Consider the following 18,776-nt stretch of genomic DNA (forward strand, 5'->3'; position numbering starts at 1 on the left):
TCAACCAACATTAAGGTTGCATCAGGGAAAAGTACCTAAATCGTCTTGAAGAAGAATAGGAATCCTAGCCTTGAGCTATTGCTAGGTGAAGATGTTCAACCTATGACTCTTACATTCAAATCAGTGAAAAGGGGACAAGATATATATAATCACCTAACAGAAAAGGGCATAAGTATAAAACCTCCCCACCTGGGATGTGGCTCTGGATTGAAAAAAACTGTAACAAAAATAATAATAAAATGACATATTATGATATGCAGTAACAACATTTCTTCTGAGACTTCAACCAGAGGTTTGGTCTCATTCAGGCCTTGAGCTTAAATTTATACTCACTCTCTGTCCAGAAAAAAACCCAAAATGAGAAACTGAAATAATTTGAAATTGGTAGCACCTCCTGGCACCAGGCGGAAGTAAACACAAATCTTGCCTGGAGGAAAGCTTTCCAATTTCTGATCATCAATGTTCCTGCAAATTAATTTCAACCAAAAATGAGCTCACACATGTACTTATACACACACATAGCATAGGAGAACAAGCTATCATAGGAAACAGTTAGAAAACAGAAAATAATAGATTTAGATCCCTATGGACTTCCAATATTGGGAATATCAGAGACAAGATGTTTAATAACTAATAATAGAATACTTAAAGACATAAAAATATTTTAAAAATAAGTGGGAACAACAGATTATCTTAATTAAAAGGCATGTTTGAAAAAGGATAAAGTATTACTTAAAAAAAACCATAATCAATGAAAAAATGACTCATTGAATAGGTTTAATGGGATATTAGGCATAAATGAAAAGAGAATTCATGAATTTGAAGATAAAACCCAGTGAATATCCCAGAATGTGAGACAGTGATATAAAGAATAAAACTTATTTATAAGACGATGGTAAGACACATGAGGATAGAGTTAAAAAGTCTAAGGTTTATCTAGTACAGGCCAAAAGTAATTAAGTAGAGAGAATAAGAAAGAAGCATTACTGAGATGCTGAGAATTTTTGAGAGCTAATGGATAGATACATATGAATAATACATATGAACTAGATACACAGGAACTAATGAATAAATGCAGGAAACATAAACATATCAAATAAGACAATTAAAATGAAATCCACAATCAGACACATGGTAATAAGACTGCCAAACACCAAATTAAAAGAAATGACCTTAAAAGGAGGTTTTGGGTGTTGGGAGTGGTGGTGGTCAGAGCACTTTCAAAGGCAGGACAGGCTGATAGTCAGCTTTTCAACACAGATCAGAAGAGTCCAGTGTTGTGCTGGTGAGGGTTTAACCTGGGTGTCTAGCAGCGGGGGAGCCCTGACTTGCAGAATTTCTGAGCTCCTGGAGTAAACACTCCCAGGATGGCTGATTTCAAACTACCCTTGTGACATCACCGAAAGCAGAACTGGGCAGAGATGTATGTAACCGGTCCTTATGAGCCACTGTGAGCTGGCTCCATCACACCCATGGATAAATCCTTCAATGTCGAGTTGTACGTCTAGCAAAATTATCTTCCAGGAATAAAGATGAAAGGTGAAACTCCTGTTTTCAGATAAAGGACCCCTTATACAGAAAAAACTTCAAAAGAATTTACTTCAGAAACAAGGAAATCGAATCTGGTAGAAAGTAGAAGGTTCCAACAAATTAGTGACTGAATTAATAAATCAAAAAAGCAGTGTCTACATAAAATAATAATAATTATTAGTAGGAGGGGGGAATGGAATAAGAAATAAATGTAAAATTCAATCTAGAAGTCAGTCACTGTCGATTGGCTCATTCAACTGCCATTTTAGCAACTAAAACTGACATTTCCCAGACCTGACAGCAGATAGATTTCTGGATGCACATTATGTTCTGGAAATTAAATACTGTTTATGAATCTGGAAGGCTATGGTGTGACAGGAGTCATTCTTCTGCCTTTTCAGCTTTTTCTACTGGCCAGCAAAGTCATGGTACCCTGAAGTATTCTCTGCCACCCTTTCTAAGAGACCTTCTCCACCTCTTGGGAGTGGACACATGTCACTGCGGCCACAGTGGCATCTGGACTCTAGCCTCGCATTAGGGATGGCCTGGGAGTTAATAGCTCCCCACTCAGGAGCTCAGAGCTGCCTGGGGAGTTACTCTAACAAGAATGCACACACTAAGTGTGGCCACAATTTTAAAAGCAACTTATTTCCTGAATTAAATCCACTCCTGCTTAAAATGCCTCGGGTTACTAATGTTTTCTGCACTGTACTGTGACTGAGAGAATAAGAAAGAACATGCTAGAATCACAGGAAAGTTGACAAGTAGGAAATAAAGAGGCAGAAACAAATCCAATCATACAAGTAACCCCCAAATGCACAGGGGCTTACATTTGCCAATTTATAAAATAGAAGATGGCCAAACTGGATAAAAATGCAGTATTTAGCTATAGCTCTTCACAAGATCATATATAAGGCTAAAAAAATAAAAGATTGAAAGTGAAATATGGAAAATGATATACCAGGCAAATACCAACTAAAGCAAAACCGAATTAGCTATATTAATAACAAACTAGATTAAGCACAGAGACATTAAAGTTAAAAAATATTACTTCAGTGTGAAAAACAAGTTCAATTCACCGAGAAGATATAAAAATTTCAATCTTGCCTCCACCTAATAAAAATCATCATTGGACATAAAATGAAAATTCACAGAACTTCCTGTAGGAAAAAAAGGACGTCCATTATTACCGCAGGAGATTCCAATCCTCTTTGAATTTCTGATAAATTAGAAAACAGATTAAGGACTTACAGAATTAAATAATTGGGTTGTTCAAATCCTTAAATTATTTAAGTGAAATTTACATAAATTTAAAGAATTCAGCAAACGCTTTAAGTTAATTAATTTGAAATTATGTAAAAATAATTATTTTGGTGAATCACTTTGTTCATTTACCTTACTCGGGATTCTACAAAGTAGATATTCATGCCACTTTCTGGTCCTGCCACACGTACCTCTCAGCCTCCCATAGCAGGACTCTTGGTTCTACATCTTGGATATTATCCGCATCCTGGTGTTTCCCCTGATGAAAATTATTTATTACTTTATTTATTTGAACACAGCCTGCCGGAAAGGCATGGACTAGAAAAACAAACCTGTGACTTTGCCCAAAGTGAGGGACCTGACAGCCCTGAACTCAACCTCGGAGGAGAAGTTATAACTGAGTCCAAGGTGTTGATCCATCTGCAGGAAAAGAGAAAACAAAGAGGCATCAGCAGAAGTCCGCATGTCCAGGACATAAAACACTCCCATATGAAACAGCTTTGAAAACACACGCAGGGGAGAGCCCTCTCTGGGACTTTCTCTCTGGAGAGATGAGAAATGTCTCACTAATTCTCCCACAATGCACTTAAAATACCCGTTTCTTTACTCTTGGTGAAATAAAGGCTTTCACACAAGTCTCCTCCCTGGGAAATTCTGTACAGCTTTTGACAGGTATTTATCTCCCCACTGAGAGTTTCTCACCAAATTCTTTGCTGCAAACAAGCAAACAAATGAAGCCTTTCAAGAATGCTCGCCGTGCAGGATTAACATTAAAAGGAAAGCAGGCATTCATTCCCAATCTCTCCCCCCTTCTCCCCATTTGGTCTTTAAAACCATTACCGCCTCCTTTGCTCCAACCATTCTGACCTGGCCTCATTCGTGGGTGCCCTGGGGGATTTTCCTGAGTGCATATTTCAGTTTGACAAAAGGTTTGACCCTGGGGAGGGGAGGCTAGCCGAACAGCTGCCGTCAACATGAACAGATGATAATCCCATTTTGCAGATGAGTGAAAGCCACGAGGGAGATTCTTTGGGACTTTATCTCTAGGGTCATTCTTTAGGGAACCCTCCTTTCCACACACATTGTTAATTCCAGTTCCATCTCTTTGTTCTCCTCCCCATTTCAAGGCATCGTTTCCCATCCATCCCCAGGTTTTTTCTGTCTAGTCAAACCCTACCAGTTTCTTCCCGGCTCTACTCTGAATATTCATATGATGTTATCCCTGGGAAGGATCCTTGTAACATATCACTGTTCATCTGTAGGAAGAGGAGACTAAGACCCCGTCGGCTGCATGCCCGTCCCCTGATCAGGACACATACCCAGCCCTCCCAGCTCCCTCCACCAGGACCTCCTTCTGCACCCACGGCTGCTCAGTGACCCTCTTCCAGGACTCTGGGTCCTGCGGTGGTTTCTGTTGTGAAGGAAGTCAGTGGCTGTGACTTGTGATTATATGGTTTATTTCTTTTTCACTCATGAGATTATGCTTTAATAATACTTGTTATTTATTGAAGACTCGGTATGTATGATACACCATACTAAAGTATCCTTCAAAATGCATTCTTCCCTATAATACTGTGAAACAGACATTATTACCCCTGTATTTCAGATGGTGGAACTGATGTCACAGAGATCACAAACTTGGGCAAGGCCACACAGCATCACACAGCAGTGTCCCCTCAGCATGTGGCCTGCCAACCACACAGTATGGAGTTTGCTTCACTTGTCCATACCTCTCTAGATGCTTGAGCAGCTTGTAGACAATCACTGTGTGTTCTTATTTCTGAATTTCTACAAAATTCATTCAACAAATGTTTGAGCACCTTCTATGTGCCAGATACTGTTCTAAGTGTTCCCAGAGTCCACCTCCTCCCGGAAGCTTTCCTTGATGCCTTGGTGAGATTAATTGATCCTGTTCTCTGTTTCATGGTGCCTTTTTATTTTTTTCTACCTCTAAACTTGCATTTAAGATGCTGTATTTTATTTTATTTTTTATTTATTTATTTATTTTTGGTACGTGGGCCTCTCACTGTTGTGGCCTCTCCCGTTGAGGAGCACAGGCTCCGGACACGCATGCTCAGCGGCCATGGCTCACGGGCCCAGCCGCTCCTCGGCACGTGGGATCTTCCGGGACCAGGGCACGAGCCCGTGTCCCCTGCATCGGCAGGCGGACTCTCAACCACTGCGCCACCGGGGAAGCCCTAAGATGCTGTATTTTAATGATCTGCTCGCTCGCTCTCTCTCTCTCTCTCTCTCTCTCTCTCTCTCTCTCTCCTCTCTCTCTCTCCCTCATTTTTCCCCACTAAACTATTGGCTCTTCGAGGACATCTTATTGATATATGTTTTCTGTAGGTCCTACTATAAAAAATGGGAAAGTAACTCCAAAGATAGGTTTGTTGAGTGAATAAACGAACATCCTGTACTGATTCCCTTTCTATCTTTTGGGCTGTGAAGACAGCATCCATCACAACATCAGGATGCCTCTGGCTGCCCTGGTGGCCTCCACACCTTTATACAACATAGGGTTTTTCATACCCATGGTCCTCACTTGCAATCTATTTAATGCCCAGATTCAGTCCTTGCCCTGAGGGAGTTTTCTCTCTGCCTTATCTCAGAGCTCTCAGCTACACTCTGGAACCGTCTCTTCCAGCAAGGGGCAGGGTGCCTCTTCTCATGTTTTGTTGCCCAGGTTGGAGAGGAGGCTAAAGTGAGTGGGAATTCTCTGCTGAGTGGAGAGCAGTAGAAGGGTTCCTAGAACTGAAAGTTGAGCTGAGATTCCTCTAGCTTCTGCCTCTCACCTCCTCCCCAGGCTCCAAAGGATCAATTTCCTATGCAAGTGATTCATTCCCTCAACACTGTCCCGCTTGGAAGAGCTAATTGTTCTAGTATATGAGTCATTCTTGTCCTACTGTTCTGCTTTGTGGGAACTTACCTGGTCCTTTCTACTTTAACCAGATGACAGATAAGGGGGAGAAGGAGGTGAATGACACTTAATCAAAGGATTATTTTTTTAATAAGTATTTATAAAGGTTTGGAGATGAAGGTAGGATGACTCAAAGAAGGCTTGAGATAGTTGGGGAATGGATTCCAGCCCTGACGTGGAGTGAGGGCACCTGAGTGCACCTGAGGGCACCCTTAGTACTGACTCAGGTGCTGGGTTACCCATTTGAAAAGCTTAGCAAATGAACAGGGCAAAAGCGAAAAAAGTGGGGGGTTGTACCACAAATATTTATTTCTAGGACCTCAATCTTTATGATAGGGGCTAGGCAATCACTGAAGTCTTCAATGAGAAATACATTATTATGTTATATTCCCTTATGTTTATTTTATGCTTTAGGATTGCTTTTCTTTTTAACTGCTCTTGGTGAGGTGGTGAGGGAGTGAAGTACCACAGTCCTTTAAACTTTAGGGTGCCTAAAATTTGTAATCTGGTCTCGAGAAGCTTTGTTAATCTCAGAATCAAGGGTGCCCAGTGGTCTTGTCAAGTCATTAAATGAGATGAAAAAAGGAGGGAAATTGAACAAATCTTTTTTTGTGAGCCCTAGACGCCAAACTTTGTGCTTGGTCTTTTGGTTATGCTCTTTCACAGAAACTTTACCAGAACCGACTGAGCTCAGCTGCATTTGCACCCCAGCCCATTCCCACAACACTCAAACTTTTTTCATAGATAAATAGACTGAACCTCAGAAAGGTGCATAACCCATCTAAGATCCCAGAGCATAAGTGATGGAGCTGGGATTTACACCCAAGCCTGCCCCACACTAGGGATCCCTCTCTTGATCTCAGGGTCTTCACCTCTCAAAGGAAGACATTAACTCCATGGATTGAAAATGCTGGGCCTCCTCCTTCTTTACAGCTCATAAGTATGCTAGCATTTTGGTAACCTGGGTTAATCTGTTTAATGATATTAATATATTTTAAGTAGGGACCCTGTAGATTTTACCTCCACCACCAGGGCACGGGTCGGGGCACCTGAGCCTTAGAAACCACTGGCCAAATGACAATTCTCAAATCATCACCAGGATTTCTCACTCTTGCCTGCAGCCCTGGTCCCCTAAGGACTCCTTCCTAGAGTCACACAGAGCAGAGAGGAGAAGGACTAGCAACTCAAGACTATACCTTGTGGGAGGGTCTGTTCTTAGCTACTGGAGGCCTCTGGCTGGCTGAGTATATGCTAACCATCTGCCCTCTCTTTATAACTGGTTCTGAGTAATGCCTGAGACTGAGATGGAACAGTAGCTTACCCCTTTCTGTTTTTACTAAATAGCTTGCTCCTTTTTTTCTTCTTATTTTTTTGTTGTGGTTTTGGTTTTTGTTGTTGTTGCTTTTTAAATTTGGCTGCGCAAGCCATACGGGATCTTAGTTCCCCAACCAGGGACTGAACCTGCGCCCTCGACAGTGAAAGCACAGGGTCCTAACCACTGGATCGCCAGGGAAGGCTTGTTCTAAGTTGGGAGGAAGGAGAAGAGATAGGGCAAGGGGGGGTGGGGGGGTGGGAGTGTCACAGAGACAAGTATGTCATGTGACTATGTCAATAAATTGATTTAAAGTTAAAAAACAAAGAAACTCTCTGTCTCCATTTTTTTCTGCGACTTCTGTGCTTTGGAAATGGTATGTCTTCCACCGATATGTGCTTATCATTGACTATTGACTGATTGGTGGGAACCCTTGAGATGGAGAAGAGAAGGGAGTACCCATTGTTCTCTCACTGACCTATTTGTGCCTTCTGTTTGTGGAAAGAAGACAGGAAATAGAAAGAAAAAGAGAAGGGGTCATATATGCAAATGCCCACCAGCATGCAGCCTAGATGTCCCGTCAAGGCCTCAGTCAAGACGTGTTCAAAAAAGATGTCATCATTTCCACCTCCTTTGTCCTCTAATCTGGCCTCAACCCAAAGACTTTTAACTCTTATTTCAAGAGTCAATACTAGAGGTGAGTCCATTAAATTATAATCATTCAGGAACGGTGATTGTGTCCTATATTTGCCAATGTTCCTGAACTTCCCCCCAATCAAAAAATGAATATTCAGTCTTGACTTATCCCATAATCCATATCCAGACAGTCACCTAAGGCTACTGACATTCCTTCCAGACCTTTCTCAAGTCTTCCTCTCATTGGCTACCCCACTGCACTAGTTGAGGCCCTTCTCTTCTCTTCCTGCCTGGTCTCCGTCCTATATATCTCATGGCTCCCAAATGTGTACTTCCATGGAGCAATCACCGTGAGCCTCTGGAAACAAAAGGCTACCCATGCTACTTTCCCTGCCTAAAATCCAGTGGTTTCCCTTCCCCTCTCCACAGGGCTAATTTAATCTTCTCCACATAAGCCTTGTGGAATTAATTCACCTAGGTCAAAAATATTTATTAAGGACCTGCTATATGTAAGAAACTGATTGATAAATTGGGGGTTCCATGGTAATGAAAATAAACAAGAATCCCTGGCCTCATGAAGCTTACATTCTAGAGGAGAGAGACAGGACAAGAAATTAGATAAATAGATATGTTGTACTGGATGCTAGATAGTGCTTAAGTGGTTTAGGATTGAAGTCAAGGAGCTGGATTGCTGTATTAAATAAGGCACCCAAAGATGACATCCTTGAGTCAAATTTTGAGTGAAGTCCTGAGGAAGTACAAGTACAGGTAGAGCAATGTAGATACATGAACAATCGTGTTCTAGGCAAAGCAAACTCAAGCATATTCAAGAGCTCTGGAAATAGCAAGCAGGCCAGAGTGGCCTGAGTGGAGTTACAGAGGGGACAGGAATAGGTGAGATCAGAGAAGTCACAGCAGGAAGCGAGCAAGGTGTGTGCAGTCATGGAGGTGCTCTTGAGCCACTGCAAGATCTTTGGCTTTACTCTGCATAAGAAAGGAAACCATGCCACATAGCACAGGGAGATCAGCTCGGTGCTTTTTGACCACCTAGAGGGGTGGGATAGGGAGGGTGGGAGGGAGGGAGACGCAAGAGGGAAGATATATGGGAACATATGTATACGTTTAACTGATTCACTTTGTTGTAAAGCAGAAACTAACGCACCACTGTAAAACAGTTATACTCCGATAAAGATGTTAAAAAGAAAAAAAAGGAAACCATGGAAGGGGTCTGGACAGAAGAGTTTCACCATCTGACTAATGTTTTAATAGGATCACTCTGGGTTGCTGTGTTCAGAAGAGGATATAGGGGAATGAAAAGAGGCGCACGGGTATGTCAATTAAAGGCAACTCATGTGATCCAGCAATCCCATTCCCAGACAAATATCCAGAGAAAACTCTAATAAGAAAACGTACATGAACCCCAATGCTCATAACAGTACTATCTGCAATAGCCAGGACAGGGAAGCAGTCGAAGTGTACATCGACAGGTGAACAGATAAAGAAGATATGATATATACATACAATGTAATATTACCCAGCCATAAAAAAGAATGAAATAATGTCATTTGCAGTAACATGGATGGACCTAGAGATTATCAAACTAAGTGAAGTAAACCAGACAAAGACAGATGTCATATGATATCACTCATATGTGTAATCTAAAAAATGATACAGATGAACTTATTTATGAAACAGAAACAGACTCACAGACATAGAGAACAAACTTACAGTTACCAAAGGGGAAAGGGAGTGGGGGAGGGATAAATTGGGAGGTTGAGATTAACATAAACACACTACTATATATAAACTAGATAAACAACAAGGTCCTGCTGTAGAGCACAGGGAACTCTACTCAATATCCTGTAATAAACCATCATGGAAAAGCATCTATACAAAAGAAAAGGTCACTGTGTCAAATGCCAGTGAAAGACAAATGAGGAAAAGACCATTGGATCCGGTCAGGTCCGGCCACTGCTCTCTTGAGAAGTGCGATTTTGTGGCCGCTCAGTGACAAACCTTCATTGGGTAGGTTTAAGAAAAAGGAGGAGGAAATTTGGAGAACAAGCCTATAATCAACATTTCCAAGGAATTGGGCAATAAACTGAAAGAGAAAATGGGGCAGTGCATGGAGTCAGATAAGGAGTGAGTTTTCCTTCCCTCCTGACACTGTACTTTTTGGTTCATGTTTTTGGTTTTCTTTAATGCCCGTAATACGTGCATGCCTTATGCTTTGGGAAGCCATTAAGTAGAGGTGGAAAAATGCTGTAAAGCAAGGTGAGGACGGTAATGATGCAGTGATACTCTCCACTAGGTATGAGATCTGGCCCACAAGTGATTGGCCAGGTCTTCGCTAGAGCCATTAGCTGTTCGTTTTCAGCAACAGGAGGGAAAGGGGTGCACGGACACAGATGGAAGTAGGTGGAGAAATGTGCTGAGAGCGTGTGGATGTTCTCTTCTGAATGCTACATTCTTTCACAGAAAGAAGGAAGTGAAGTCATCTACCAAGAGTGGAGATTGAATTGCAATTGTCAGCGGTCTAAGGAGAGAGAGGGAAAGTTTAAAATTGCCATCTAGGAGATCAGGAGGATGGATGAATTAACAAAGACTAAGGGGTGATTTCTGGGCAGATTTAAGAGCTCACCTGAGGTCATGATTCTAAAGGGGGATGGTCTGGACTCTGCCCATTTTCTATTGCGATCCACTATTGCCTGATGCTCCTCTTTATACCAAGACCCCGGGAATTCTATGGAGTGCCTGACACGCACTCTGCTCTTTCAGACAGCTTTGCAGGGGCTCACTGGGACCCTCTGCCTCTTTTTCTTCCCCACCCAGCCAATTCGAAATCAACGTCAAGACTCAATTTACTCCTAACTTCCTCCAGAATGTAAGTACTGTTGATCTTTGGACAACATGTGTTTGAACTGTGCAGGTCCACTTATATGAGGAATTTTTTCAACAGTACATATTATACAACAGTACTACGGGATCCTCCATGGGTTGAATCCACAGATGGGGAACTGTGGATGCAGAGGAACTGAAGACAGTGAGGGCCACCTATAAGTTATACTCAAGTTTTTGACTGGGTGGGGGGTCGGTGCTCCTAACCTCCCCTCCTTGTTGTTCAGGGTTACCCGTACTGATGCCCAGATGAGGTGGGTCCCCTCATCCATGCTCCTGTATCACCTGTACACACACCTCCCACAGTCTTTACCCATCCCTTGTGATTTCCTCATTATGCTACAGTTCAGGGGTTATCAAAACTGAACAGTTATCAGCATCACCTGTTCCGCCTCTCCCCCCTCTCCCCACAAAAGTTTCTGATTACGTAGATCTGATGTGGAGCCCAAGACTTAGTATTTCTTACAAGGTCCCAAGTGATACTGATGCTGATGAGGGGGATGCACTCTGAGGACCACTATTCTAATTCTCCAAAGGCTAGGGCTGAGTGTGGTTTTTACCTGTCCCCAGAACTTGGCTGCACAGTTGGCTTGGGGTCGAAGCTCAGAAAAGTTGTATTGAGCACCAAAGGCACATTTGGCTGAATGAGAAGAAGGGAAGTAAGGTACCTGAATGGTAAACACTCTGCCCTCTCGGTTAATCTTCAGGTGGTGCAGTCTTCTGTTGGCAAAGTTCTCTGTATCGATGGTGAATACATGGGTTTCTTCCTTGCTTAGCTGGTAGCGAACTTGTAAGCTCCCTGGAGAGACAAACATTAGACATTAGAATTAAAGATACGAGCCATAAATGCAAAAATATGATCAGATTGTCTTTTAATTGATTGTGACTGTTTTCTAGGGACCTATGTCTCAATCTTTTCATTATTCACATTTTTAAAAGGTATGACATATCTTGTGACTATAGCATCTAGGTCCATATTAAAAATCCTGAGTATAGCTGAAATACTTTTGTATGTGCATGTGTGTGCGTGTATGTGTGCGTGTGTTATCAGAAACCAAAATACCAGTTTGGAAAATAAAACAACCACAAGTCTATTTTGTAAGTGGATTGTGAAAACTTTAATAAGATAAAATCTTTTCCCACGCTCTTTTCAATTCCTACCATTTCCTAGAACTCCCTTCATTGGGGGTGTATTTTCTCACTTAAAAACTAATCATAGCTCCCTAGCAGTAGCATATTTGGTGCAGAGACGAGCTCAGGCATGGGGCAAGAGGCCTGCCAGGGGAAGGGAAAGGGCCCATCCTGTGAACTAGTGGGATGGTGGCTGGCATGCTCTTTCCGGCTCCTTCTATTTCTAAGAACTTGGGTTCCTAATATATAATTCAACCCAATAAAATAAATCAGCGTGTGATAATTATGTGTCAGGCATGGTGATAAGGACCACATTCCTTGAAGTTATTTGGGACTCTCTTACCATACCACTGTGTGGGTCATTCATACACACATTCTCTATGTACCTATCCATTTTAGAAATCACTTCCATTTTATACATCTTTACCAACACCTGCCTAGCAACCATCCATCTCAGATGTCAGTAATCTCAACCAGGACCCTGTCAGGGTATTTATTCCATATCTTCCCCAGCATTCCAGTTTAGGTCTAAAACACCTCAACCATTTCTTCTAGAGCTCTGCAGATATTGATCTCACCTTCTTAGGAGGTTTGATGCAATCAGTGACTCCCTAAGTACCCTAAGAAGAGCTCCCGAAACCTCTTGCTAACTCATTGTCACACAGCTCCTAGGAGGAGAAAGTCAACCCATGGCTTTTCAATATAAGTTTGACACCATTAAGGGCTGACTCCAGTCTTATAGGAGGCACTGGGGTGAGACGGTGACAGTCAGGGCCAGAGGCTCATTGATCACCTTCCCCTCAGCTTTGTATTCAGCTGCTTGGTCAGTGAGCAAAGAGACACGTCTCTCCTTCTAGTGTATATTCTGGTGTCATGAGGTTACTGTCAGCTTCTTGGATGGCATTACCCGGGACCCCAAAAAGTTCATTGTCCTAAAGCCCTCTTCTATCTCCTTTTTATGATTCATCTCTCTGCTTCCATTTCCTCCCTAGAGGCTCCCACCACTACCTTTGCATCCAAAAGTGTTTAACATAATGGTAAACTTTGCAAGTTTATAGTCCAATAGACAGGGAACTGACAGAGGGAAGATGCTCTGAATCTAAACAACAACAACAACAACAAAAGGATGGTCTTAGACAGGTGTTCACTACAATTTATTCAGGGAACTATAATGTATCCCCTCCTGTGTGTTCTCCATTTCTTTTTTTTTTTTTTTTCTGTTAGCATATGTTGACATTGCTACATTATAAAGGGCATGCATCTGCGGGTGTGTGAATATGGGCTGAAATAAGATGTTCACAGCGTGGAAATTAGAAATTGATTTGAGCCCCAGTTAAGACTTTTCCAAATATGCTTCTGGAATAAACATACATATAATGGAATGACCTTTGGTCACCGGCAACTATGCTATAAAAGTTTTAATGGCTCTTATTAATATTGGAGCACTCTAGCTGTATCTAGCCTCACTTTTTTAGGTCTCCAGGCAAAACCCATATCGTCATTTTTAGAACTATGCAACAGGTATTATCAATGTCCTTTAAAAAAATGTCGAAGAGAAACCTGATTCCAAAAAAAAAAATTGTATTTAAACACAATGATAAGGAATCTATTTTAAATCAAAGAGGATGTAGTCACACTCTGTTAAACTTCCTTGCTACTTTCTGGACAAAATTACCACCCCTCAGCTTCTATTATGCTTGAGTTCCTGCTTATGACTCCTCTTTCATCTAGAACAGTTTTTTGTTCCTTCCTGCATTTGATTGATGAAGGAACAGAGGTGCAGGGAGGCAAAACTTTTCAGCATTCATAGTAAGTGATGGACTCAGAAACAAAATCTAGTTCTCTCGAAAGAGCATGGTTTTCCCATGGAACACAGGGTTCCATGTGTTCGTCTCAGCCAAGAACGGTCTTCCACTTAGACTCTTCCCTTTAAGCTTATTCCTACCCAAACTCCAAAAGTAAGCACCGGGTTACCTCTTCCAGGAAGCCTTACCTGGCTTCTCCAAGGTGCCCTCTTCTGCTCCTATAGATCCTGTGCTCACTTCTAGCCTAACATGTATTGGGTTGTGCTGTCTATTTACTTGCTTATTGCCCCTTCCTTCTTTCCTTCCCTCCCTCCCTCCTTCCTTCCTTCCTTCTTTCCTTTCATTCTTTTCAAAACAACATAAATCGATTGTGTCAAATTCTGGAGGCTAGAAGTCTGAACTGTTCTCTCAAAGGCTCTAGGCATGGCTTCTCCCTGTGTTTCTCTGATAGACCTATATTCAAAGCTGCTTTAATACTCTACAAATGATAACTATATTCCTTTTAGTAAACCATTTTACTATTTATATTCTTCTTGACAGTCACCTTCTCATGAGAAGATGAAAATTATGGACTAGAAACTCGGAATTGGAAATTCCAACTATATATCTAGTTCAGCGTCTCGATTTGGGCCTTAGGAGAAAGATTCTCACACCTCATTTTTTTCAAGAACATCACTTTGTTGTGTTTTACGTGTTCCCACTTTGCCAGTTTTCCTACACTAGTCTGTCTTCCATACTGTCTTTAGTGTGAGTATTCTAACACAGACTTACTTGGCCATGTGATTCCACTGCTTAAAAAATTCCAAGGCTCCTTAATTTTACATGAAACATTCCAACTGCTTAGCCTGACATGCAAAGTCCTTTTCTTACCTTCCAACTTTATCACATACATATTTTTCATAACTGAAACACAACTGAACTATCCCAAATAACACTCCCCAAATGATGCTCCTCCTTTTGCCTTTGTGCACTTTCTCTTCTTCTGGGACCACCCCTGCCTCCTTATCTCTATGACAACCACTTCTCCTTCATTAAGACCCACCTGATGTGACCTAGGTCTCCACTTGCTCCCAAAACTGATAGTATCTTTCCTTCCTATATTGTCACTGTGCTCACTTTTAGTAACAACCTCAGTGTATCATGCTTTGCTTGTCTTTCTCCTTGAACGTAAGCTTCTCTAGGAGGAACAGGCGCTCATTCATCTTTGCGTCTATAGAGAATAACACAGGGTGTGCTATCTCAAGTTGCCAAAAGGCATTTGTTGAATAAAATGGCCACTCTGGAGAATGTTATTACCACTTCATTGACATTATAAACTAGCAATTATTCAATGTCTACTGTGTGTCAGATACTAAATTAACAAATAGTTATAATGTTATAACTCTACCTTTAAGGAGTTCATAATCTGAAGCAGGCAAAAGCAAGGTCATACTTGTCTGCTTATATGCCTACCATGTATTGGGTTATTTATTTATTTATTTATTTTAACATCTTTATTGGAGTATAATTGCTTTACTATGGTGTGTTAGTTTCTGCTGTATGACGAAGTTAATCAGCTATACATATACATTAGGTTTTTAATCTGGTACTAAAGATATTTTTTATCAGATTCTCAGATTAGAAAGTAGAATTTCAGTGGAGTAAAATGCTCTACAAGTAAAACATAATAATAAAAATAATAGTAATGATATTCATAATGAAATGGGATTCAAACCCAGGAGTATAGAACTTTAAAGCGTATGTTCCTCCCACTAGATCATGTTGCCTCCGAAGACATGTCTGGTCAAATAGATAGTTGATGAATAGAGAGGTGGATGGTTGGGCAAAGGGAAAGGTAAGTGATTTGATAGACAATATAGATACATGTTTTGTGAATTCAAAAGAGTGAAGACAATGAGAAGTTACAGGGTTGAGGTCATGAGAAACAGTGTTTCAGAGAAAGAAATTTATTGAAGAAGGTAGAACTGAATTAGGCAATAAAGAAAAAAAACAGTACTATGCTTATGTAGCTGTAGAGATATAAGCAGAGCAATGTGTCTGAATGTTACCATGCTTGAAGTATAGACCCATAGGCCAGTAGGGCTGATGAGAACCTTGGCACATATTCACCCAACCAACTTCCTCATTTTGAAAGATGGAAAAACTAAAACCCTAGAACTTGGAAGAGAGCGGTAATAAAGATAGAATCCACATGCAGAAGGCTTGTATTAGAAGGACAAAGAATTTGGACTTATTCTTGTAAAGAGGGACCCCATAAAGGGCTCTAAACACACTGTGACTGGGCTGATTTATATGAAGTGATATTTAAAGAAAATTAGCCTGGGTACCCAGTGTCCATGTCATATCTAAAAGGGAAGACAAATATACCAGCTCCCACAAACATCAATGGAAAAACCCATGAGGTGCTGGAGTACCACTATGGAACAGGAGTCCATTCTTATATTTCTGTTAATAGCGCATGTCAGTTTCTTGCTTTATCATTTGACTTTGAAAGAAGGAGCTCTTTTACATGTTGATTCCCATCCAACCCTCATCAGTTAACATCAATTACAGACTTATGCAGCTTCCTATGCAGCCTTTAGTGTCCGCTAACCAGATCATCCTTACCAACTAGCTCCTCTTCTATCTTCATGGCCGGATCCATCCTCTGGTTGCTTAGGCCAAAACTCTAGGAGTCATTCTTACTTTGTTCATTTCCTCTACCAGGTACACATGCTACACATCCAAGTCATCAGCAGCTCTCTGGTCTCTACAAAGTAAATCCTGCATCTCTACACCTCTTTCCAGCTCAGCCACCACACCGTCATCCATCTATCACCACCTCTCACCTGGGCCATTGTAACACATCTGAACTGACTTCCCAGATTCTAGTCTTAACTCGCTTTTCCCTCACACCCCTCCATTCTATACACAGAAGTCAAAATAAGCTTTTTAAAGGGTAAATCTGATGTCATTAATTAAAATGTTTTAATGACACCCCAATGCACTTAGAATACAATCCAAATTCTTTCTCTAAGGTCCTACATGAGCTTATTTCATTCCACACTTGCCCTCATTCACTAAACTCCAGCTACCGTTGACCTACTTTGTGTTCCCCTAACGTGCCGAGTCCACACCTGCCTTAGAGTCTTTACAGCTGCTTTTCTCTCCAAGTGGAAGGTTCCTCTTACAGATATTTGCCAGAAATCCCCTCCTTATTCATGGGCCAAGTGTGACCCATGCACTGATGCATCATGTATCCATGTATCCCTACCTCAATACCTCCTCCTAACAATGTTTTCTAAACTGTTAGTCATGATTGATTAGTACATCATGGAATCAGTATCAGAATTCAGTATCTGTTATTACTAACTGCAGCCTCTCTGTAATTCCAGTTATAAGCATTTCGCTCTCTGACTGCAATCTTCTCCTTTTCGGGTTCCCTGCATCTAATCCCTGGATTCCCACAATCCTTTTTCTTTCTTTTTTCTTTTTTTTAAATTGAACTATAGTTGGTTTACAATGTTGTGTTAGTTTCAAGTGTACAGCAAAGTGATATATATATATATGTATATATATATATATATATATATATTCTTTTTCAGATTCTTTTCCCATATAGGTTATGACAGAATATTGAGTAGAGTTCCCTGTGCTACACAGTAGGTCCTTGTTGGTTATCTATTTTATATACAGTGGTGTGTATATGTTAATTCCAAACTCCTCATTTATCCCTCCTCCCCTTCCTCTTTGGTAACCATAAAGTTGTTTTCTCTGTCTGAGTCTATATTTGTTTCATAGATTTCATTTATATAAGTTTTTCAGATTCTACATATAAGTGACATCATATGATATTTGTCTTTCTCCATCTGACTTACTTCACTTAGTATGATAATCTCCAGGTCCATCCACGTTGCTCCAAATGGCATTATTTCATTCTTTTTATGGCTAATAGTCCACTGTATATATGTACCATATATTCTTTATCCATTCATTTGTCAATGGACATTTAGGTTGCTTCCATGTCTTGGCTATTGGAAACAGTGTTGCAATGAACATTGGGGTGCATGTATCTTTTTGAATTATACTTTTCTCTGGATATATGCTCAGGAGTGGGATTGCTTGATTATGTGGTAACAAAGAAAATGGGCAGAAGATCTAAATAGACATTTCTCCAAATAAGAATACAGACAGCCAACAGGAACATGGACAAAACTACAATGAAGTATCACATCACACTGGTCAGAATGGCCATCACTAAAAAGTCTACAAATAGTAAATGCTGGAGATGGTATGGAGAGAAGGGAACCCTCCTACACAGTTGGTGGGAATGTAAATTGGTGCGGCCACTATGGAGAAAAGTATGGAGGTTCTCACCTGTTTGAAGACATCACTCAAGCAATACTCCCTTTCTTTACAATTTTTCTTCCTCTCTATGTCATCATTCCCATTAGCATTTTTTTCCAGTTTCAGTGGAATAAAAGGAAACTTCTTCAACGTTCTTAATGTTAGCTATGACCATATTTCTCTGCTTTCTTCTTGCTTATGATGCAACTCCTGAGGCATCATGTTATACTTCCTGAATCCTATTGCTCTTTTCCATTTGCTTTTAAACTCTTTCCAGTAAGATTTTACCCCAGGGTCTCCATCAAAACTTCTATTGCCAAATCATCAATGACTTTCATGTTGCTAAATCCAATTTTCCGTTCATGAACTCCAATTTATTCTCACCAGCCTTGTACCCAAACACTCTCTTCTCTTTTATAAAACTTTTCTATTGCCTTTGAGAACATTAGTCTCTCCTAATTGTCTTCCCACTTCACTGGCCCCTCCTTTTCCCTCATTTCTGGGTCCACTATTTCTCCCTGTCCTCTTAAAGCTGCAGTCCCTGGGCTCAGGCTGTGGTCTTCTCTACCAACACTCACTGCCTTGACAATCTCATCTAGTGTTATGGCTCCAAATACCATCTTTGTGGTTTCTTAGGGCTACTGTAGCACATTGCTCTGGATGCTACAAGTTTGAAATCAAAGTCTCAGCAGGTCCATATTTCTGCCAAATGTTCTAGGGGAAAATCTTTCCTTGTCTCCTCCTAGTTTCTGGTAGCTCTTGGCAATCCTTGGTGTTCCTTGGCCTGCAGCTGCATCATTCCAATCTCCGCCTCTACTGTCATGTTACATGGCCTTCATCCCTCTGTGTGTCTCTACGTGTTTCTGAGTCTCTGTATCCTTATCTCCCTCTTCTTATAAGGACACCAGTGATTGGATTCAGGGTACACTCTAATCCAGCATGACTTCATCTTAAC

At 41.0% G+C, this 18,776-nt stretch overlaps 1 protein-coding gene across 1 annotated transcript in view; it reads right to left on the bottom strand.

Annotated features, from left to right (window-relative positions):
• Positions 1-18,776, bottom strand: part of CNTNAP5 (contactin associated protein family member 5) — an 857,380-nt gene that overhangs the window by 43,414 nt on the left and 795,190 nt on the right. The window contains exons 20-21 of the mRNA XM_059053215.2: positions 11,228-11,358; positions 3,126-3,213 (exon numbers count right to left, since the gene is read on the bottom strand). Coding sequence (XP_058909198.2) covers positions 3,126-3,213; positions 11,228-11,358 — 219 coding nt within the window. The remainder of the gene's footprint in view (positions 1-3,125; positions 3,214-11,227; positions 11,359-18,776) is intronic.

This window comes from Kogia breviceps, chromosome 2, assembly GCF_026419965.1.
Source record: "Kogia breviceps isolate mKogBre1 chromosome 2, mKogBre1 haplotype 1, whole genome shotgun sequence".
Lineage (NCBI taxonomy): Eukaryota > Metazoa > Chordata > Mammalia > Artiodactyla > Physeteridae > Kogia > Kogia breviceps.